Source organism: Halichoerus grypus, chromosome X (genome assembly GCF_964656455.1).
Source record: "Halichoerus grypus chromosome X, mHalGry1.hap1.1, whole genome shotgun sequence".
Classification (NCBI taxonomy): Eukaryota; Metazoa; Chordata; class Mammalia; order Carnivora; family Phocidae; genus Halichoerus; species Halichoerus grypus.
In genome coordinates this window covers 127,172,641-127,196,122 of record NC_135727.1, presented here as the reverse complement: position 1 = coordinate 127,196,122, position 23,482 = coordinate 127,172,641, and the positions used below count along the sequence as shown (strand labels likewise).

Here is a 23,482-nt window from a genome sequence, read left to right as displayed (position 1 = left end):
TTCTTTTGATGGATCCATTTTGGTTCAGGAGATTAAGGGACTTCTGAGAAGCCGAGAGAGGAGAAGAATTCGGTTTTGTCTGTCCACAAAGCCCAGGCTCCCGTGACTGTCTTCTCTCGTATTTTCTGCCACAGAACCGATACGGTTATCCCGGTAACTCATGTCCCTGGGCTGTGCGGGAATTCACGGACACACCACTGAAACAGTGTTCTCCGTCCAGGAAAACCAGAGAGGTTGGGGTTAAGCAGACAAAAATAGAACAGTCATTTTAGAAATCTAGATTTAAAAGAGGAATAGAAGCAAGGCAAGATGATGTTTGATTACGATACATAATGGATTCCTCAAATGCTTAAATGTAATTAGAGATATAAAAAGGATAGAGGGAAACGTAAAAATGTTATGAATATACAGTGCTGTAATTAGTTGCTTTCTTGAGACATAGCACTAGTTGGAGATTCTGGTCTGTTAAAAAAAAAAAAAAAAAAAAAAAAACAGCCAAAGAGAGAAGGCAGTTTAGGAAAACAAAGATGAGGTAAATGGAGTTGCTGCAGGTGGTGAGATTGCGGAAGGTGGGGGAAGGACGGAGAGCAGAGAGGTTCATCGTAGTCAGGCTGGCCTTCGAAGAGAGCCTCTGAAGGATGACAGCATTGTCCAGAGCACTAGGTAAGTTCCCCAATTTCATTGGCAACTGAATAAAATTGAATACAATTCCATTGCCGTCAAATCCTTGAGACTGAGTATTTTTAATTCTATTTTGCAGAGAGTAACGGATCTAGAATTTATGTTTGGCAGGGCCGTCAAGAAAGCAACATTTTTCTTGATCCACCTGCTCTGATAATTGTCCCATTTGGCAACACAAATGAGCCTGGAATGGACAGGAGATGCCGGTTTTACTGGATTTAAGATTCCATTGCAGCCGAGAGCCTGGCATCTTCCGAAACTTCCTCCTGCTTTCAAAGGCACAAATACAGAATCATTAGATTTCTCCCTCAGCTTCATATTTTTCCTAAACAATACAGTGTCTTGGCATTGGTCAGTCTTCAGCCCGATGACGGTGCTGGTCAGTGCTGTGAGGTTTTGAACGTTACATTCCTTCCTTAAGGAGGCATTTTGTGAAAGGAAATTAGATTATTGTATATGCTTCATAAAAAAATGCTGAAAGGTATACACCTTTTCTTATTAGAAACAAATAGTAATTTTTAATCTTAAAAATACTATCGGAATTCCAAAGCAGTAAAAATGTCTTACTTATGTCTACCAGTGAGAGCAGATAAGTATAAAAGAATATAAGGCACATAATTATAATTGTAGCATCAGAACACGGTTTCTGGACCTCAGCCCTACCAACATTTGTGTCTGGATATTTCCCTCTGGTGGAGGCGTCCTGTGCATCGAAGAACATTGAACAGCACATCTGTTCTCCACTCACAAGATGCAAGAGTTGTCCCCTCCAGCTTTCACTGCAGAAATGACCCAGAGATTGTCTATGTTGAGAACCACTGTGTTAGAGATGAAGTTGTTTCTTATAATTCTGCTGTTGGGGAAATTTGTTTTCCTTTATATATATATATATATATATATATATTTTAATCATCTGAAATCTTCCAACCCTCACGTCCCAGAAAATATAAGCTCTGTGTGAACAGGGATCTTGTCCATCTTGGTTAGCATACTCAGAGCCTAGCATTTTAATACATACTTCTTGAATAAATGAATAGAAATATAATAAAAATAAATCTGCTCATGCTTTATTGAGTGGATAAAAGAAGATGTGATTTCATTAATAATATATTTAAATCTATTTGAGTTCTTAAGCTTTGTATTAAATGGAATTTTACTGACCTTGGATTAGTGAATTTTACAAGTAATATAAATCTTCTACTCTTTCCCATTCTCCTCTCTATTAATTGGGTTAGAAACTCAACTAATAGGCATTGTGTGCAAGGTTGTGGAGAAATAAATAAGAAATATATTAGATATTGTGACTGCTTCGTATTTATAAATGGAAAAACTCTACAAATGTCAAGACAGCTTGTTGACTGAAAAGGAAAAGGCCATTCATATCATTTAACTGCTTGTTTGGCTTTGCTTACTTTTCAGTGGGATGTTCTGGGAATGAGATGGCAATGTGTTCCAACTTTGGGGAAGGAACTGATGGTGAATAAGCTCATAGACTTCAAGAGGAATTGAAGCAACCAGAGCAGCTTCACGGCAGACAGGTTACCCAACAAAGCTGGAGAGTTGGGGATGGAAGTAAATGAAGAACCTATTAGTCCAGGAGCTATACGGGGTGTGGGGAGGTGAGTACTGAGCCCCACCTGCACCTCCACAGACGCGAGACTCAAAAGCCAGAAGCAGAAATTTCAGCAGTATCCAAAATCTGTTGTGTTTGTTCATGAAACTGTGGATGACAGGGCTGGCCAATGTGGAAACCGCAGGCAACCTGGGGAGGCCATAAAAAGTAGGCAGCCGTTGTTGGGGATTCCTAAGAGCAGACAAAGAGAACTTGCCCATCACTGGCATGTAGGCATTGGGGTAGGTATCCAGGCTTCTCGGGGGCCAGAACTTACACCTGCAGGCAGACGTGAGGGCTGAGTGTCCTGCTGTGATGGAGGGATGTCAGGGCTGATGACACTGTGTTCTCAGACTCGGGTATCTCGTTTGCGGGGGGCTATTTCCTCTGAGGACTTCACCAAGTGAGCTTGTAGTGGGTTCACCAAGTGAGAAAGGCCTGGGCCCACAGTGGCTACCAGCCTCACTCCAGCCCCCACAGGCTAGGCCACCATCCCCCTTCCACCTCACTGTGGGGGTCAGAGACATGTGCCTTCTGCTGATGTTGGGGACTCAAGGGTGACTGGGTCCTGTTGTACTGGAAGGAAGCAAGGAAGGAAAGAAGAGAAGGGAAGGAAAGGAAAGGAAGGGAAGGGAAGGGAAAGGAAAGGAAGAGAAGAAAGGAAAGGAAGAGAAGGGAAAGGAAAGGAAGAGAAAGGAAAGGAAAGGAAGAGAAGGGAAAGGAAGAGAGAAGAAAGGAAAGGAAGGGAAGAGAAAGGAAAGGAAGGGAAGGGAAAAGAAGAGAAAGGGAAGGGAAAGGAAAGGAAGGGGAGAGAAAGGAAAGGAAGAGAAAGGGAAGGAGGAAGGAAGAAAAGAAGGAAAGGAAGGAGAGGGAGGAAAGAAAGTCAGGATGAACACAGAGTGGGAAGGAAGGAGAGAAGGGGAGGAGGGAGGAAGAAGGAAAGAACATAATGGAGAGTTATGTAAAAGTCTTAGATCATTCATGGATCTTGTGCTACAATTAAAAGTATAGACTACACACTTGAAAATCCAACCTGTGTGCTAACCCATTTCTTGTAATTCTTTTGTGGATTCTATAATGTTCTGAGTTTTGCAAAGGGCCCTTCCCAGAACTCTTCAGACAGAATTCCCTAGGACGGGGCGTGCTTCGTCTGCCTGTGGCCTTCAGTACGCCAGTTCCTGGAACAGAAAACATGCGATGAGCTGTAGCTCCTATGGGATGCCACTTAGTAAGAATTATTTCCAGCTGGAATGCACTGTTACAGAAGCTTTCCACAATGTAAGTTATTGTCCGTCTTCTTTGACTATCAACATATTCAGGTGCATTTTGTGAACAGTTCTTCCCAACATATCCCCTCAAGATAGAACTTTCTGCCGCCATATTTCACTGCTAAACAGCCTGACTGAGAGCTTCCGCTTGCTGTATCGATTTCCTTCTTGCTCTTTCCCCCTCTTTCCCCCAGGGCTTTCCAACACTGCTGTCTGTGGGGTCACTTGTGGACTTCTATTCCTCTGGTCTGGCTCATGGGCTCGGCCTCTCCGGGGATTAGGCTGCCACTCCATGTCCTCTGGGGGGATCACAGGCGCCTACGGGTTTTCCTGCTGTCCCCCTTTTCTGTCATGTAGCCGGCATCGGTGATCTTCTTGGGTCCTGGAACCCAGCTGGAGTCCGTGGCCCAGCTGCTGCTGGCTCCCCAGAGAGCTCCCGCTGGGACTTAACGGGAGGTACTGGGCCCCTTCCTTCCCGGTTTCCCTCCCTCCTGGAATGCTTTGTCCCAAGGACCCTTCCATTACCTTGCCTGTGAGTTGTGGGCTTAGGGCAGGTTCTGGGAGAATCAGATACACCCTGTCTCCTTACTCTCCATTTCTAGCATGGCTTTGGGTCTGGTCTTCTCCTCTCGAGCACCGACCACCAGGCCTTTGGAATCCCCCCCCACCCCCAGAGCTCCACCACCTCCGGGACAGCAAACCCAAATACCAATCCTGTGTTGCACAGCTCCCAGCTGGGCTATTTTTATTTTTTTAGATTTTATTTATTTATTTGACAGAGAGAGACACAAAGAGAGAGGGAACATAAGCAGGGAGAGTGGGAGAGGGAGAAGAAGGCTCCTCGCTGAGCAGGGAGCCCGATGTGGGGCTCGATCCCAGGACCCTGGGATCATGACCTGAGCCGAAGGCAGACGCTTAACGACTGAGCCACCCAGGCGCCCCCGGGCTATTTTTAAACACAACGTTTCCAGTTCCTGCACTGAATTTGTGCCAGAGCAAACCCATCTGGTCTAGACCGTACTTCGGTGAGGTCATGTTGTTCACCATTTTCTTCCTCTTATCCTCTCCTCAGGGCCAAGGCAGCGTTCTCCATCATACTGAGGCTGGGGTGGGGTTCAGCTGATTTTGTTCTGGTTTGCATTAATGTGAGGCTTCCGCTTGAAGGTGGGCACACCTTTTGTGGCACTCCAGACCTTGGGCAGCCCCTGCCCATGGACGGCTGCCCCCTGTGCAGGTCAAGGGCTCCACCTAAGTCCAAGCCCGAGTGTGTGCTATGAGCCAGTTCTTTCGGAGCCAGAGCGGCCTGAAAGGCCCAACATCCCCCTGATCTCTCTGGCTTTTGGTTCCTCCCAGAAACCAGTGGTCTGCAACTCTGTAGAGTCTTTGCAGCTCTTCAGTGCTTTGAACAATCTTTAAAAGGTTGACCCTAATTAATTCATAATTAAAGCCACTAATATTTACGATAAATTTCTAAAGACTATATAATAACTCACTTGAGCAAAATAGGTATTCCTAAAATATTCATTCCAAAAAGTGTATGAAATAATAAAGACTAATTTGTGGAGGCTTAAAAAAAAAAAAGAGAAGTCTTTAAAAGGTTTTTTCATCCAGGTTTTGAAGAATTATTTTCAGTTGGAGTGGAGACATCTGAGGGACCCAAGTAGCGTTAATGAAATAGGAAACTCAATGATTGCTCTTTTCTCTGCCATTACTTTAATCCAGACCCCTTGACTGCCTTCACAGAATTATAATTATCTCTCACACTGGCTACTTCAGTCTTTCCTGGTTCTCACTTAGTGACTTGAGGTTTATCTTCCTGAAATAACATGACATTGCCTTCCTGCTTTCACACTCAGAGATCATCAGTGTCTTGGACCGCTAAACGAGTCCCCGCACATTGCTCAGGTGGGCCAACACAGCTTTGTCTCCAGAATATGCTCCCACTATTTGCCGTCCTGCATTTAGAAGATGCTTCTGATGAATGAAGGTCACGTTAGCATGCCCCCTGCTTCCAGATATCTGTGTACACGCTCTTTCTTCTCCCAGAGTGATCTTCTCCACATCTTCACCAGCCATGCTGCTCCACAAAGCATTCCTTTAACCACCCCTTCCAATGCAGGAACGCTTTCCCCAGTCTCGTGTCCCAAGCCTTAAAACAAAATCTTCCAGTTGCTCCTGGCTGGCTCCATCAGAGGAGCCTGGGACTCTTGATCTCGAGGTCGTGAGTTTGAGCTCCAAGATGGGTGTAGAGATTACTTCAATAAAAACTTAAAAAAAAATTTTTTCCGGGGTGGCCGGGTAGTTCAGTTGGTTAAGCATCTGACTACTGGTTTCGGCTGAGGTCATGATCTCAAGGGTTGTGAGATCCAACCCCGCATCTGGCTCCTCGCTCAGCCAGGAGTCTGCTTGAAAATGTCTCTCCTTTGTCCCTCCTCCCCACTTCCCTGCTCTCTCTCTCAAAATAAATAAATCTGTAAAAACAAATCTTCCATACTACTTCTACATGTCAAGACGTATTCAAGGACTCTTGGCAATGTAGTAATCATCTTGGGTCCTGGAGCTGTGTATTACCATGTGGGTACCCGCTTCTCATCCTACCATATGGTGCACACTGCATATATGACATAGAGTAATCCATCCTTAATCTTAAAATTTTTCTTTTTAATCATACTGACATACAGGATTCATGCATGTAAGTCTTCTTTAGCAATGAGGAGAATCTGAATGCAAATGAATGTCACCCTTACCAGGGTTAATTAGTCATTAATGTCATTAAGAGGCAACCAAACCAGATGCTAAGGGATCATAAAAAGGGGTATAATGGATGAAAGAGAAGCCCAAACAGAAGTGGACATTTACAATAGACCTCTGGAGAGGTATCCTAGGCTTAGGGAAAGTAAATCCGGGTGTTAGAACAGTCTTCCTCTCTGTGACAAAGGAGAATGCTCAAACCCAAATAAGAGGAACTCAGAACGTGTGTTTCAGCACAGAATCAGCATGAGCAGAGCTAAGCAAATTGGGACTGCAGCCTGAAAGTTTAAAAAAAAAAAAAAAAAGTCTGCATTTGGTTGTCTATCCACTTAAAGCACCCACAGAACTTTGTACTTGTGGGACGGTAGTGGGAACTGGCAGACAATGCTTAACAATTGCAAGTCATAAACTCTGAAAGACAAGGACCATCTGGCTCCAGAAAAAAAAAAAAAAAACAGAAAAAATTATATCCCTCTGAACGAGCATCATTCACCATAAAGGATGCTCAGTTTTAAGCATTAACTTAAAGCTACAGGGAAGGAAAATCTTGAAACAGATTTCATGAGCAAGAGATGGCCAACACCAGTCCATTGTAGAATTCCCCTAACTTCTAAGTTAGTGTCATTAACATGCTCTGAAGGCAAGAAGCTGGTTTATTTTAATGAAAAATTGTAATTATCTGAAACTTCAATGATATTTACTTGTCACTTTGGTCCCTCTAACCATTTTCACAGAAGGTCTTAAATCTTGCATCCAAAAAGTACATACTTGCTTTGATGTTGTTCCTTGATGCACTGCTGGGTTGGCCTTTCCTCTGCGAACGGTGAATGAATGAGTGCTTAACGGAAGGTTACGTGAAAATCTGTCCTTGGCATTTCTTCCTCTCCAGATCCTACCTACATTTACGATAAGATTTAAATGAGCAGAGAAGGGGATTTATTGTCTTCTTGGATATAGTATTGCTTTCTAATTCCATTCATCATTTTCTCTGTGAGTAGTTAATTTCAGAAGAACCCTAAACAAACACCAAATTGTTAGGTTGATTGTAATGTTGATTAATACTTACTCGCATATTGATCGTGTTTATGTGTGTAAATCTAACCCACAGACATTGCTCTCATTTGGAATTATGTTTTAGTACTATGCAGAATGCACAGCAAACTTATTGTGTTTCTTATGGGACATCTGCTTATGTGGAAATTTAATGTGCTTATCAAATGTTTATCTTCAAATTTTATAAAAATTTGGGAAATTCCGGACAGTTCCTTTTTCTTTGTCATATAAAAATTATTCTTTACTCTCTCCGTTTTAGAAATACATCTCAAATTAGAAATATTAATTCAAACATCACATTGGTCTTATAATTTTAGCTTATTTATACATGATCTGTGAAGCAATGTACAGACTTCCCTCCAGCTGGACACCATTTGGTATGAGCAAAGAAATTCAATAAAGTAGAATTTCACAAATCACATTAATCATGTACAAGCACAGCAACTATTTGGCTCACATATTCTGAGGAGCAAGGGTTTTAGTCCACATGTATCTCCTACTCTCTTAATTAGTTAAGCTCAGACAGAAGAACTCATGTGAAGATCTGCAGAAAGACCCGTATCTCCAAACCATTGGATGTCATGTATATTTGAGATGAATTAGCCCTGAAGAATCTTCTCACACCCCAACACCTCCCCTATACAAACTGTAAAGTCCAGCAGAGTACGTTTCCAAAGAGACTTGCCAAGCTGGATGGATTACAAATCATGGGCTTCTTTACATCTCTCATGAAAGAAAAGAAAACCAGAGGTGGCCTCCATGCCTGAATTTGGAAGTAGGAGTTGAGGGAAAGCCTTATTTCAAGGCCAAGAAAGGTTCCTAGCGAAGCATTGCCAAACGAGGCCATCCACCCGCAGATGCCTTTTGAGGACACATGTCTCTTGGATAGATGGGAATGAAGGAGTAAGAAAGAGATACTGCAAGTCTTTCCTCATTACCCATTCCCTTTAAACCATGGAGCAAAGGTCTACCCCTCAATGGAAATATGAAGAGGACTAGGAAGACACTACCCTACCCCCACCACCATCATATCCACCACTACTAAGAATCAAAGGAACATATGAACAAGGAATTCAAATAGTGAAAATAGCGTAAGGATGATTTTCTGAATATGGACGAAATTGATCTTTATTGTGATAAAATCAACGCAGCTTAAGAGTATTATGATCTCTAAATGAAAACAAAGCCTGCTTCCCCTTTGTTTATTTTTGCCTACCTGCTCAATGAAATTTGAAAAGACTGATACTATCCATTGTTAGTGAAGGTGGGGAGAAGAATGTTCTCAGAATTTTTTGAGAGTTTATCTTGGGTTGTACCAATTTGCCCAGGAGCTTTTGAAATTTTAACTTTGTGTTCCCTCTGAGCCAGCAATTGTACCTGTACAAGTTTTTCCCAATGTAAATATGTAAATATTACTTAAAAGTAATGAGTGAATTCAAGGGAATGATTTCCGTGATATGCTACCGGATATTGAAAAAAATTAAAAGAAAGTTGCAGAATATATACTGTATAGAAAGTATGAACCAAACCTATTCTTTATCTCAAAAATGTACTTTTGTGTGTGTATCACACACACAAAAAATGTATACCAAAAATATAACAAGTAATATTCCTAATATAGGGATATGAGAAATGAATTGAAGACTTTTTTTTTATGTAGATATGTTCCCATTTTGAATTAAAACATGTACAACCTTAAAATAAAAAAGTATACACAACTTTCAAAGTAAGATTAGCCACCAGATGCAAACTTTCTAAAAACACTCAGAATTTGTGCAATAGGAGGTAGTTGGGCATTTGACAGCCTAAGAGTTCTTTCTGTATATTCTATTTAAAAATATATATAGGGATGCCTGGGTGGCTCAATCAGTTGAGCGTCTGACTCTTGGTTTAGGCTCGTGGTTTCTGGGTTGTGGGATCGAGTCCTGAGACAGGCTCTGTGCTGGGCAGGGAGTCTGCTTGGGATTCTCTTCCTCTCCCTGTGCTCCTTCCCCTGCTTGCATTCTCTCACTCTCAGATAAATAAGTAAAATCTTAAAAAAAAAAAAAAAATTAAAATATATACATATACATATAATAAGTCTTCTGAGTCATATTGAGGAGGTAAACCCCCTGAAGCTAACATGTCACATCTTGTCCATCATACATCTCCATCTTCAAAATAACCACAAGGATTATTCAGCCCAAATACTTTGCATGTAGAAGACGATTGTAAAAATGAGTGACTTTTTCCTCTACAAAATTTCAGGAATGTAAACTTCTGTGAATATTGTTGCAGATTATCTCGGGTCATGGAAGTTGAAGGAATAAGAAAAATCTGCTAAACATGAACAGAGCTTTAAATAAGAGTATTCATCAAGGGTACGAAGACAGGGGCGCCCAGGTGGCTCGGTCAGTTGAGCGTCCAACTCTTGGTTTCCACTCAGGTCATGATCTCAGGACGGATGCAGTCAGGCTCCGTGCTCCGCGTGGAGTCTGCTTGAGATTCTATCCTCCCTCTCCCTTGTGCTCCTCCCCCTGCTTGCATGCACACTCTCTCTCTAAAGTAAAATAAATAAAACCTTTAAAAAAAAGAGTATGAAGATATGTCTTTTACAGAAATGCCTCAGAATCAAAATACATTAGCAAGCACAAAAGTAAGGGTAATATAAATGTTAATAACTATGTATAGTATTTCAGTATTTTGCATTGGTTCTGCTTTGTATCTGATTTTCTATATTTTGTTACTTGCTGTAAACAAAAGTTTGTTTCTTTCACTTTTGTTTGGCTGTTTTCTCTCATAAGTAACAGTCTACTGATGGTTGCAGATTATTCAGGAAGAGCAAGATAATGGGAACTAAAATAAGTAGGTAAGGAGTATTTTTCCTTATTCTAAACATTCCATCTGTCTAACTATATTTATAGTATGTAAAACACCTGTTTTTATTTCCAAGGGACCAATCTGGTTCTAAAGTCGCAGCTGGTGATAGTCTGTGAGGGTGTTTAGATACTATTTCTTGAGCAAGGCAGATGGCTATCAAAAGCAACTTCATAATTTTATTTTTTATCACCATCCCCAAATTTGGAGAAACCCATGTGGACAGAATTGACAGTACTTGAGCTTGAAAAGTGCAGGGCATGTGTTCTTTTGGTATGCACAAGGGATCACCATAAGCATGGGAGAGTTGAAGGGACCAAACACGGAGAATGTTCATCTCATAAAAATAATGCTAAGAGAAGTCAGTACCCAGGACTAAATGTAGATGAGCAAGGATAGTTGTCATTTCCAAGAGCAACATTGACCTCAACAGTCAGATTGAGTGCACTTGACCTAAACCATCAGTGGTCGAGAATGGCCCCTCTCTATACACCAGTCTGTATAATGAAGGCAGAAGGGGCACAATACAGATATGTTTATGATGAACTGTACTAAGAAGATGAGATGTCCTGATCAAGTGCCACTAGGGATAAAATCCCCCATAAAATTGACCAACTGTTGGAAGCAGTGACTTGGACAGTTCCTTCTGTAAAGGACTAAAGATAAAAATAAAAGTAGTACCTCTCCAGTTGAGGAATCGACTCAAGGAAAATCAACTGGGAACACACAAAAAATTTTCCTGACCTAGTCCAGGAATAAACTGGTTGATAAACCAGATCCTTCAACCATGTGCAGTCTGAAAACTCTTTATCTTTAGTGTGTGAGATTATTGAAATATTCGACATGTGGACAGTTGGTAAAATTGATGAAATCCAAGAGAGACAACTCTAATAATGAATAAGAGACTAAAAATATAGATAATAAACACCCATTATATTTAAGTCATTAGTACTTTTGATCTGATTATTCTAAGTGAATCAATCCAATATTCAACACGTTCAATACTACGTGTGCTTATTGTATCTGCTCTATGGGACAGTTAAAGCATTTAAGAAAGACATATCAGACTGTGATTTGAATTAAATAATTAGAAAATTTCATTAGGTGTGTAATCAATGTTTAAATGTCTATAGAAACCTAATCTTTTTGTTTAATAAGCTTTTGCTTTATTGGTTACATAAATAAAGTATCAGTCTTTAGATGAATGCTACAGAAATAAATTGGGTATCAAAGTAAAAATAGTGGTTTTCTTCATGCACATAAACTTTTGGATATAAGAAATCTATCAACATTAAAAAGGGTAGATGCATCAATATCTCACATTATTCATAGCTCTTAGAAATGGAGATCTAAATTAAATTCTAGAAGTAACTGCTGGGAAAGGAGAGCTAAAACTAAGGAAAGAATTCCATCTGGAATATGGTAAATAAGTTCCTAAAAATATGAACGATATAATCACTATTTGAAAATATGTGATTTTAGAATATTTAAATCAAATAATAGGAAGCAAAGAAGACCACCCCATGGAAACATTTGTTGGACACTAATGGAATTAGTTCTTTTTTTTTTTTTTTTCAAATAATCCCTATGCCCAACATGGGGCTCATACTCACGACTCCAAGATCAAGAGTTGCATGCTGTAGCGACTGAACCAGCGAGGGGCCCATGGAATTAATTCTCAATAGAAGTGTTCACCATTGAAAAGGAAGGATGTGATTCAGCATTTAAAAGTGTAAGATGAAAGAATTAAAAGTTAAATTATAACAGGTAAAATTGAAGACTGTATATAGTTTACCATGTGGATACCACCTGAGAAAGAAGAACATAACTGAGGGTCACTCATGACTGCACGGGGGTGGGTGGGGGGAGACTGAGAGTTGAGTGAAAGCCATGTCTAGTTTGAAGGCTTTTCTGAGACTACCCAGTGGAGGTATTCAGCAGGTGCTTGGATAGATGAGTCTGGGGGTCAATATGATGGGGTTCTGGGCCACTGTTTGGTCTTGGGTGCCCTTGTCTGATGGGCTGCACCTGAAGACCCACTAATCTGCTGGGAAGGAGTGGGAAAGGGCAGGAGCTCCCAAGGTGATGTGACGTGTCCCAACCCGAGGGGTGTGCAGAAGAAGGCGCTGGTACGGAGCTCTGGGAAACAGCCAGGGACCGGGGAGGAAGAGTCCAGGAGAGCGTGCGTGCTTGCGGACAGCGTGTGGGACAGGAATGAACACTGCCCTCTGTGTTTGTCAACACCCAGCTCTCTGAGATCTGAGTGGGAGCCGCCTGGATGGAGGTGGACATTGAAGCCAGACCAGCAAAGAGGAGGCTAGGTAGGAGGTGAGTCAATGGAGGTGGTGGTGGTACAATTTGAGAAAGTTGGCTCTGAACATGAGCAGAGAGCCAGGGTGGTGTCTTGGGGAAGTGGGGCCCAGGGGAGCTTGTTATGTTTCATGTGGGAGATAGCAAAGCCTGTTAGCGTGGAGAAGTATGAAGGGGAAAGGGACAGGGTTGTAATGAGGGAGAGAGCAGAGAAATGATGCACAGGGCTTCTTGAAAATCGAAGAGGAGAGGGGCTACAAGGTCAATGCACAAATTCTGGGCTACGAGAGGGGAGCAACATTCTCTCTGAGCACGGAGGAAGGAAAGGAAAGTGATCGTGAGTACAAGATTTGCTGAACTGGTTTTGTGAAGCTAATGGGATTCCTACTGGAGGCACTTGATTTCTTATCCTGGTGTGGAAGATGAGGTTCCTGGCTGCTTCTGAGAAGAACAGGGGAGGCATGATAGTTGAGCACAAGAGACAAGGAACAAAACTTTTATCACAGTAGGGTAGCTGAAGAGTGAATTTACTCACAAACCTTTGGTATTGGCTCCTTTTAAACCTTAGAATTAATTTAATAGAACTTGAAAAGAGATTTTTATAATTCAGGTATAGTAAAGAGATAACATACAAACTTTTGCAAAGTCTTAAACTTTAAATTCTTAAGTGAACTGCTGAAGTCATTCTACCATTGGAGGGAGAAAGACAAATATTATCATTACCAACCATTAAAAATAGTTACGGCAGAACCTCCCATCCCTTATTAATAGACTCTCCTCAAATGGTAATGGAATTTGGATATTTGTTTTCTACTAATGTCAAAGGTAACGTGAATTTCTCTAACGAGTTTAGAAACTTGCTCACCAACACTACAGTCCTAGGTACAGAAGGTTTTATGGAATTTTGCATCAAACGGAAAATAACTTGCAACTGTGGCATTTCCATGTTTCTCTCCCAGACTCTAGCGCCTCATTTCTTCCAGTCCATTATCCTACGCACTGAAAGCCAGGACAGCTCTGACAGCAAAGTGTCTCTCTGTTACCACCCTAGGAGCCTTGACTCCATAAAATTCCACTGTTGGCCACTTTCCCACCATCAGGACCCTTAGTCTCTGTTTCCAGGTGTCCACTATTTAATTGTGGTAGAAAGCCACAAAAGCCATGGATTGGTTTAACGAATTGTAGAATAAATGATCCCAGCTGGCCTGGCAGACCCACGTTTTCTTCACAGCTGTTCTAAACCTAAATGAGCTGCCTTTTGTTCTGAGATGAAAGCCAACACCCTGTTCGCTTTTCTCGATCACTCAGAAATGTTTGGCATAGCCAACGTGTCTCCTGAAGATCCTGCTTTTCTGAAAGAGTTCCTCCTCGGTTTTCCACCGGTGCTTTTGAGCTGGCTTCTACCAACTTCCACTGGAAATGTGCTCAATACACGGACCCCCTCTGTGCTCTCTTCCTTTTCCCCATGTACTGGATCTTCCTCACTTGCTGACAAATATGCCTACCTCTTCCTTCCCTGTCTCCCGACTGTCCCCAACCAAAAATAGTACCCATCCACACATCTAACATCCACGTTTATGGTCTTCTCTCCATCCCTTTAGTACCAAACATCTTGGGGGAAAATCTGTGTATAAAATACGGCAATATTGTCTGTGCCATCTGCCATCACTGCCCCCCCCCCCCCCCCCCGCCGGGAACAATTTCTTCTTCCCATTACTATGGAAACCACCATCTGACCAGTATTTCTCAAAACTCAGTGAATCATTTGGTAATGTAGTTTACAATGCTGTTCTATTTAGTAGGTTGAGCATGAAGCCTGAGCTTCTGCATTTCTAACAAATTCCCAAGTGATGTCCCAGCATTGGGTTAAGGACTGCAGTTTGAAATCCAGGAACCTAAAGGAACATCACTACATTATTAATGTCTTTGCAAGCTGTCCCTTGAAAACTAAAGACAAGAATCTTATCTACATAGTTTCAACTATTTTAACTGTCCAACTCAATATTTGTTTCCTGAGGCCATCCATCCACAACACTGACTCTTACCGACCGGCAGTCCTGTGGTGTCATATTCAGTGGCTTTGCCATCCATATCCTACTGGCCTTCTCTGCTGAATTCAACACAGTGCACCACTCAGGCGATTAAACTGTACAACTCTGGCTCCCTTGGAGGAAGAGCTTTTTTTAATAACATTACTGTGCAAACATCAATTTTATTAAAAGCCAGTAATATAAATATTTCAGTCTTTCTCTCTTCCGGTTGGGCTCCAGGCCTGAATTGTCAGAATATCCAACCCCAAGCCCACAGGAGGGCAGAGATGGCACATGACCCAATGGCACCCAATTAGAATTTTCTCTTGGACTTTCTATTAAGCCTATTTCAAAAAAAAAAAAAAAATCCCTCCCTATGCCCTATGACCACTTATATGGTAAAATAATGAGCTTTGCTCAGAGTGCAGTCACCTTATCATCTGGAGAGAACCTATTTTAAAGATAGATCATATCTGAAGATGTGATTTGAGGACGTCTGGTACAAGGACATACCAGTCCTTGCCATACAATGTGGCAATCGTCTTTCTGGTATTTCTCTTTGGATTAAGGTCATTTGATTTGTGTTTCCTTCACATGCAACAACAGCTTTCAACAATTAACTGTCCTAAAAATGACCTCTATTGGGCTTCCCTTAAATAAAAAAACATCTCTATTGCCTCCTTGGAAAAGTGGACAGAAGACATTAAGAAAAAAATTATCTGAAGAAATTAAGAAAGTAAAGGTTAAGAGATTACTTAACCTTTCTTGGCTGTCATTGAGCCTTCCTTCTGTCAGCTGAACTTTAACATCCATTTGTCACATTTCAAAAACATAAGCACTTGAGGGTGTGAAAGAATTTGCAACATTTGTGACCTAATATGAAGAGACTAGACACCACCCAGAATTTGATGTTCCCATTCCAAAACATTGTATGATCACGTAAATAGGTAAATCTGTAGAGTTTTCATGTTTCCTGCACATTTTAAAACTTTTTAAAGATTTTCTTTACTTATTTGAGAGAAAGAGCAGGGGCGGGGCAGAGGGGGAGGGGCAGAGGGAGAGGGACAAGCAGACTCCCCGCTGAACATGGAGCCTGGCGCCTGGGCTCCATCTTTCCACCCTGAGATCAGGACCTGAGACAAAATCAAGAATCGGACGCTTAACCAACTGAGCCACCCAGGTGCCCCTTGCACATTTTTTAGATGATATGCATTGTTTTGCTATTGTGAATGCACTGTTCCACGTCTTAAGTTCTGCTAGTATAAAAGTACTATTTTCATATATTACTGTCCACTTTTTAATGAGTACTTCTTTGCAATATTTTTTAGTTGATTAGCTTGTTTTTTGAGGCATGGAGTCATTCATTCCTCAACTGTTGAGGATTTTTGGTGTGCTAGACACAACTCCAAAGGAAAATGGTTTTGCTCTTTTTCCCACCATAAATAGAAATACCATTTTCTACCATAAGGAAGTAAAATACTTGTAGAAATGGCGGATTCCATCAATCTCCTGTTGAGTTTGTAGGTATTCAGAATATTTTGATCCCTATCCAGCTGAATTCCTGGGACCAGACGAAATCCAGGTCTCCTACTCTGCCGCCATCTTGCTCCTCCCCCGAAATGGTGGATTCCAGAGCTGAGGAAGAGGAAGTGGAAGAGAAACCTAGAGAACCTTGTTCCAGAAAGCAAGGAAGTGTTCAACGGATGAGGAGGATCTGACAGAGGATGAGGACATAGGAGTCAGCCAAAGTAGGTTCCCACTGACCGAACAGGCCAATTTGGGCATCAAAATAAATCATGATAGTAGCAGATTATAATCCATTGAATAAAATAGGAAGCCATGAGTCCAAATGGCAGCATTACACCTGTGATTTCCTTGCCAATCATGAGGCAACATGAGATAAACCCAAGCTGAGGGAAATCCTATGAAATAACTCATGGGTGGAATAGTGACTCCCCAAAGTCATGTCCATCCAGAACCTCAGAATGTGAGCTCACCTGGAAATAGGTCTTTGCAGATATAATTCATTAAGAATGTCAAGATGAGATCGTCCTGGATTTAGGGTGGTCCCTAAGTGCACAAACTGGCATCCTTATGAGAACATCAGCAGACACTAGACACATGCACAGGGAAGAAGCCCATGTGAAGACAAGCAGGTGTTGGAACGATGTTGCCACAGCCAAGAAAGGCCAAAGACTGCTAGCACCCCCAGAAGTTGGGAGAGAGGCATGGAGCAGTTTTCTTCAAGCCTCCAGGAGCAACCAACGTGGCCAACTCCTGGATGTTTGGATTCTGGCCTCCTGAAACTGTGAAAGAATAAGTTTCTGCTGTTTTAAGCCAACCAGTTTGTGGTCCTAGTGATGGCCATCCTAGGGAACGAATAGAGAAAAGGACCCATAATCCTCCAAACTCCCACTGATCCTCCCAGTGCCGTGAAGTCAAAGAGAGACTGTATAAAATGGTCCACACTGAAGGAAACTGAAGAGACATGGTCCAGACCGAAGAGCACTAATCAAAGAGACCCCAAAGTGCTCCCTCACCCCTCTGCCTTGTGAAGGCACAGCGAGAACATGGCTGTGTGCGAACCAGGAAGCTGGAGCTCAGCAGACAGCAAACCCGCCAGTGCCTTCATCTTGGACTTGCAGCCTCCAGAACCGTGAGAAGTAAATTCCTGTCGTCTACACGCCACCCAGTGTCTGGTGTTTTGTTCTAGCAGCCCAGAGGGACTAGCGCACCTTGATATGGTCAACAGCACTGCCATGATTCTGTTCAGCCAGTGGGAGGAGCAATCAGAAATAGCAAGGTGAAGCACACCCCCTCCCTCTTTAGGAGGGACCGGTCCTGCTAACTGCCTTGGATGGAGGCCACTGTCAGGTATGTGTGCTTCAGGCTGGTCAGTACAGCTTCATCTCCCAGCTCTACAGCCTTGCCAGGAACTATGTTCTGGGGGCACCGGGAAGGGTGCCCATTACCAAAGTGTCCCCCATGTAAGCAAGCCCAGGGATCGATCACTCTTTGGGCAAATTTTCCCCTTTCCTGAAGAGACTTCTGGATTTGAACAGGTGTCATCCATCAGCCTCTCAACTAGCGTTTCTCTCCACTGCCCAGGTGAGACATGGGTTGGGGGTGATGGTGGAGGTCTGATCTTGGCTAGCAGTGGATACCCATATGTTTCTGTGGTCAGCAGTGGATACCAGTATATCTCCGTGGCCAGCAGTGCATACCGGTGCATCTCCGTGGCCAGCAGTAGGTACCTGTGCATCTCCATGGTCAGCAGAGGATAGTGGTATGTCTCCATGGTCAGCAGGGGACACCTGTGCATCTCCGTGGTCAGCAGCGGACACCGGCGCGTCTCCGTGGCCAGCAGCGGACACCGGCGCGTCTCCGTGGCCAGCAGCGGACACCGGCGCGTCTCCGTGGCCAGCAGTGGACACCGGCGCGTCTCCGTGGCCAGCAGTGGATACCGTTATATCTCCGTGGCCAGCAGCGGACACCAGCGCGTCTCCGTGATCAGCAGTGGACATCGGCACGTCTCCGTGGCCAGCAGTGCATACCGGTATATCTCCGTGGCCAGCAGCGGACACCGGCGCGTCTCCGTGGCCAGCAGCGGACACCGGCGCGTCTCCGTGGCCAGCAGGGGATACCGGCGCATCTCCGTGGCCAGCAGCGGACACCAGCGCGTCTCCGTGATCAGCAGTGGACATCGGCGCGTCTCCGTGGCCAGCAGTGCATACCGGTATATCTCCGTGACCAGCAGCAGATATCGGTGCGTCTCCGTGGCCAGCAGTGGATACCGGTATGTCTCTGTGGCCAGCAGCGGATACCGGCGCATCTCCGTGGCCAGCAGTGGATATCGGCATGTCTCCGTGGCCAGCAGTGGATACTGGTATATCTCCGTGGCCAGCACCGGATATCATCATGTCTCCGTAGCCAGCAGCGGATACCGGCGCATCTCCGTGGCCGGCAGCGGATACCGGCGCGTCTCCGTGGCCGGCAGCGGATACCGGCGCGTCTCCGTGGCCGGCAGCGGATACCGGCGCGTCTCCGTGGCCGGCAGCGGATACCGGCGCGTCTCCGTGGCCGGCAGCGGATACCGGCGCGTCTCCGTGGCCGGCAGCGGATACCGGCGCGTCTCCGTGGCCGGCAGCGGATACCGGCGCGTCTCCGTGGCCGGCAGCGGACACCGGCGCGTCTCCGTGGCCAGCAGGGGATACCGGCGCATCTCCGTGGCCAGCAGCGGACACCAGCGCGTCTCCGTGATCAGCAGTGGACATCGGCGCGTCTCCGTGGCCAGCAGTGCATACCGGTATATCTCCGTGACCAGCAGCAGGTATCAGTGCGTCTCCGTGGCCAGCAGTGGATACCGGTATGTCTCTGTGGCCAGCAGCGGATACCGGCGCATCTCCGTGGCCAGCAGTGGATATCGGCATGTCTCCGTGGCCAGCAGTGGATACTGGTATATCTCCGTGGCCAGCACCGGATATCATCATGTCTCCGTAGCCAGCAGCGGATACCGGCGCATCTCCGTGGCCGGCAGCGGATACCGGCGCGTCTCCGTGGCCGGCAGCGGATACCGGCGCGTCTCCGTGGCCGGCAGCGGATACCGGCGCGTCTCCGTGGCCGGCAGCGGATACCGGCGCGTCTCCGTGGCCAGCAGCGGACACCGGTATGTCTGTATGGTCTCTACTCGCTTTGTGACCAAAGGCAACGTGGCAACCCTGCACTCCCCTCAAGTTTCCTGGCCCTTTCACACTGCTGGTGTGGCCTGAATTTCTTGCATCTCCATTTCCTAGTTGATCAGGAGAGCTGCATGAAGGCAGGAGCCCACACGTATGTCCTACAGAACCTCTGTATGGCTCAGTCCCAGTCTTGGGAGGTAGAGCATGTCATCTGACCTGCACTTTTCAGGATGGGATTGTGCACATGTCTAAATGCACGAAGCCTCTCAGCCTACAGACCACAGCCTATGAGCCGGGGCCGGCTGGCAGCCGTGAACTTGCCCACGGCTGCAAAAGCATACGGCAAAGCTGCGGAACCCATCAGGAGAAGACTATGTTCCTGCACTGGCCCGAACTTTGTGGCTTTCCCAAACACGTGGATGGTACGGCGATTTGCACTTTCCTTGGTCTGCCCACAAAAGTTAATTTGACTGTACACATCCTAAAGGACATTTGTAAACACGGTACGTAAATGAAAAATTCACAGTAAGTAAATGAAAGAATTGAGTAAGTAAACGCGTCGTCTCTGCGTGGTTCAGAGGTCCACGCCATGTACTTCCGATATATGCATGCCTGCGTACAGATGTATGTTTAACGATGCTTGTGCACATTCGTGGTTCTGACCACGTAACGTTACCTTATTTCCAGATTGCGCTGGGAATGCTATTATGGTCAGGAGTGGAGGAATGCATATTCGGAAATACTGTCTAGAGTGTGGAAAAGACTGAATCCTATTTTGGCCCCTCTTGAAGTCAGTCAAGTGCATGAGGAGTTATACTGAAGGGACAAATGTCAGGAATACATAAATCCACGTATTAGTGCCGACTAAGCAAAGCTTTCAGCTGTGTCACCAGAGGCAAAACTGAGGGCAAATCTGAGTAATTGCATGGTGAATTCAGCCCAACTGAACTGTCGATCTGCAAATAATAATAATAGTAATTAATAATAATTACTAGTAATTATCAGTAATTGCTACTAATCATTAGTAATTATTATTGTTGTTATTTAAAAATGTCTCCACTTTTTGTGGCCTGCAGAGATTGCTTTTCCTCCCGCTTTGAGTTATGTGGATAATTACTGCAACTTTCAATTTTATTTTGCCATAGTGCAGATACAGCTTAGGCAAGAAAAACCTCAAAACCGTGAACTTCCTCAGTTATTGGTTCCTCAACTATAAAATTAATGGACTGGATCCAAAAACTTTGTGATTAATATTTACAAATATAAAAAGGGAAAGTTTTTGTATGTATCTGTTTTAACCATCAGAAAAAAAAAATTAAGAGTATCGAAATCTGCCCATTATAAGTGCCCTGGTGTGTTTGGACTCCTAGTTCAATGCCCGGAGCCGTACACTGTTTCTTTGCAAGCTCCTGGTGCCCACACAATACATCCAATATTGTGAAACCAGAATGTAACAGAGGGTTTTTTTTTTTTTAATATACTACTTGCTCCTTTAGAGCATTATTTAACTTCAAAACCAAATCTAGTTTCTCTAATTGTCAGTGGGAACAGTGGGTTACCATAGTTACAAAGTAAAGAGTGTTACTGAAAAGAAAAATAGAAAGACTAATGAAATTTTAAATGACAGATTCAAAGGCATTAGGAAACTGCCCGGACAGGGGATCAGGCACTTCTCAGGCTGACAATCACAGTAATCACCCAGCAAAACTATCAGGATCCAGGTCTGTTGGGAATGCCTGGTTCCCATCAGTATGGATGCATGAGGACGCATTCTGAGTGCCACAGAGCATGCGTTGTGACCCGCCCTGCTTGAGAACTCGGTCCAGCACCCCTGGCTCGTGGAAACTAGACGCTGCAGTATACTGCCGCTTTTCCCTCGTGGGAGATTGCGGCTGAACTGCACGCCCACCTGTCCGTGAGCTTACCGTGGCTTTCAAGGGAAGTATTGTCCACCAACGTGGTCAAAGATGTAAGCAGTAGGAACAGAAGCTTAGGTATCTAACATACTAACATTTGTTTTTGCTCAGGGGAGACATCCATTAAAAATGTATTGAAATATACAAATAGGATAGTCACATAAAATGATAAATGGGGGGAAATCTAGTGAACAGATGGATGTTCTAAACTGAAAACGTTGATGTCACGTATAAAAGAATGTATTAAGATTCAATTACCTGTTTTCTAGAGTAACAAGAAATATATACCCCAGGGAGTATCACTACCCTATCATGAGTCTCTGCATAACTCATAAGAAAAGAGGCAATCGTTGGTGGTTTTGTGCTAAGCATTGTGTATTTGGAGCTTTTAAGAGCCATAAAACTGATTTAAAGAATGGTTTCAAATGTTAAAAGAAAAATGCGTAACAATTAAAGACAAGCAATGAAACTGGTTTGTTTCTAACTGCCTCTTAGTAATTAAGAGTTTATGCTTGGCAAAGCCCCACAAAAATAGATGTAAGACTTGAGACAGCGTCCACGAATTAGTATAAACCCACATACAAGTCCTCAAAAGTGATAGGATTGCTACTCAGAAAGGGAAGAGCTAAATCAGTATAGCATGACTTAAAATAATAGCTGGATGATTATTTTGGATTGAATTCGTATTTACTGGGCTACTTGGTTGATTGGGTTCTTCATATGTAGTGGTATATTGTCTGGGTTCCTGGAGTAGATATATCCAGTGCATAGACTAATGGCTAATCATCTGATGGTGTATGGCCTTGCAGGAAGAGAGAGGGAGAAGCCAAGACATAGGCAGAAAGAGACAGACGGAGATGTGGAGAAAGAGACAGAGAGAAGTATTAATGAGACTACGGTTTACAACAGGGAAGCATTAAGAAGCCGGATAATCACGTTAGGGAGGTGGGGAGGGCCGAGGTTAGGGTTTTAAAAGGAGGAAGGTGGGGAGGGCATAAATTTCTACTGAAGAATAAGGGAAACATGCCGGCTTCTGGGCTACCACGTCCCAGCCACCCTCTGCCTGCTCACTGGGCACAATCGGCATCGGCCCGTGAGAAGCAAAGCTTTGTCCCTCCACCCCTGGTAGGACCGGTATGCCAAGCAAACGTGCATGTTTCACATTAAAAGCATGCAGTCACATTCTGAGCAAGGGGAAGGGGCGGCCCTCCTTTTTCAACATCCCATAGGTCACCCAAATTGCTTACCCTTCTGAATTTTCCAAAGGACATGACTGCTCTCTGAATAGGGACTCCTCATGACCTGTGCGCAACCTTCTTCATGACGCTGCCTAATAAAACACCTCTCATTTCCTTGCACAGTAAAAATAATCACAAATATTACAAAAACTAGTAATAGAGAATGCCGATAGGTTTTTTTTTTTTTTAATGATTTAATTAGAAACCTCCATCAACCACTATGTGGACAAAAATGAAAAAAAAAAATATGAAGTCTGTTTTGCATTATCAACTTGTAAGCATTCTATTCAAACCAATTTTCTTTGAGTAAAAACTGAATGGCATCATCAAACCCATGTTGATAGAGTGATTCCATTTTCCTCTTGCTTGGTGGGAAAAGGGCTTGGCTCAGCCTCACCAAGTTTGCCACGGACAACTAGGACAGAAGAACAAATTGAAGCTATAGGACCTTACAGTACAGGCAAATGTAACCTAAGATTTCTCATCATAGACACAAATCGTGATTTTACAAAACCAGTCTGAGGGGCGCCTGGGGGACTCAGTCGTTAAGCGTCTGCCTTCAGCTCAGGTCATGATCCCAGGGTCCTGGGATCGAGGCCCGCATCGGGCTCCCTGCTCGGCGGGAAGCCTGCTTCTCCCTCTCCCACTCCCCCTCCTTGTGTTCCCTCTCTCGCTGTGTCTCTCTCTGTCAAATAAATAAATAAAATATATAAAAAAAAAGAAAAAGCCAGTTTGAGAAAATTGAACCTTAAAGGTTTAACTTCAGCCACGGGCGAGCTGAGGGTTTCTCAGCCTCGGGACCGTGGACATTGGGGCCAGATGCTCGTTTGTCGTGGGGGCTGTGTGGTGCATCGCAGGATGCCGAGCAGCGTCCCTCACCCTGCCGAGCAGCGTCCCTCACCCCTGCCGAGCAGCGTCCCTCACCCTTACGTACTGGATACCAGTAGCAACCCCCAGATGTGACAACCACACACGTCTCCATCTTAACTTCACCTCCTGCTGGCGACCACAGGGGGCAGATGTAAGGGAGTCCGTATTTTATGTAACTTACTCAGTCGAGCCCCTAAGTTTTTCTCCCATATTTTGCC

At 44.0% G+C, this 23,482-nt stretch overlaps 1 protein-coding gene and 1 long non-coding RNA gene across 15 annotated transcripts in view; one reads left to right on the top strand and one right to left on the bottom strand.

Annotated features, from left to right (window-relative positions):
- Positions 1–528: 528 nt before the first annotated feature.
- The window catches only part of LOC118532998 (uncharacterized), a 27,491-nt gene continuing 4,537 nt past the window's right edge, over positions 529–23,482 (top strand). Inside the window, exons 1-4 of one of the 6 annotated variants that reach the window (XR_013444576.1) lie at positions 529–663; positions 761–1,162; positions 2,101–3,571; positions 9,791–11,410. This is a non-coding gene — a long non-coding RNA (uncharacterized LOC118532998). Of the gene's footprint in view, positions 664–760; positions 1,163–2,100; positions 3,572–3,755; positions 6,566–7,682; positions 9,441–9,642; positions 11,411–23,482 lie in introns of those variants that run through there. The other 5 variants (XR_004915990.2, XR_004915991.2, XR_004915992.2 and 2 more) reach the window with 5 other exon arrangements.
- Positions 22,554–23,482, bottom strand: part of PNPLA4 (patatin like domain 4, phospholipase and triacylglycerol lipase) — a 27,450-nt gene continuing 26,521 nt past the window's right edge. For all 9 annotated transcript variants that reach the window (XM_036087965.2, XM_036087972.2, XM_036087968.2 and 6 more), the window contains one exon: positions 22,554–22,809. In XM_036087965.2, coding sequence (XP_035943858.2) covers positions 22,678–22,809 — 132 coding nt within the window. In that variant the 3' untranslated portion in view covers positions 22,554–22,677. The remainder of the gene's footprint in view (positions 22,810–23,482) is intronic.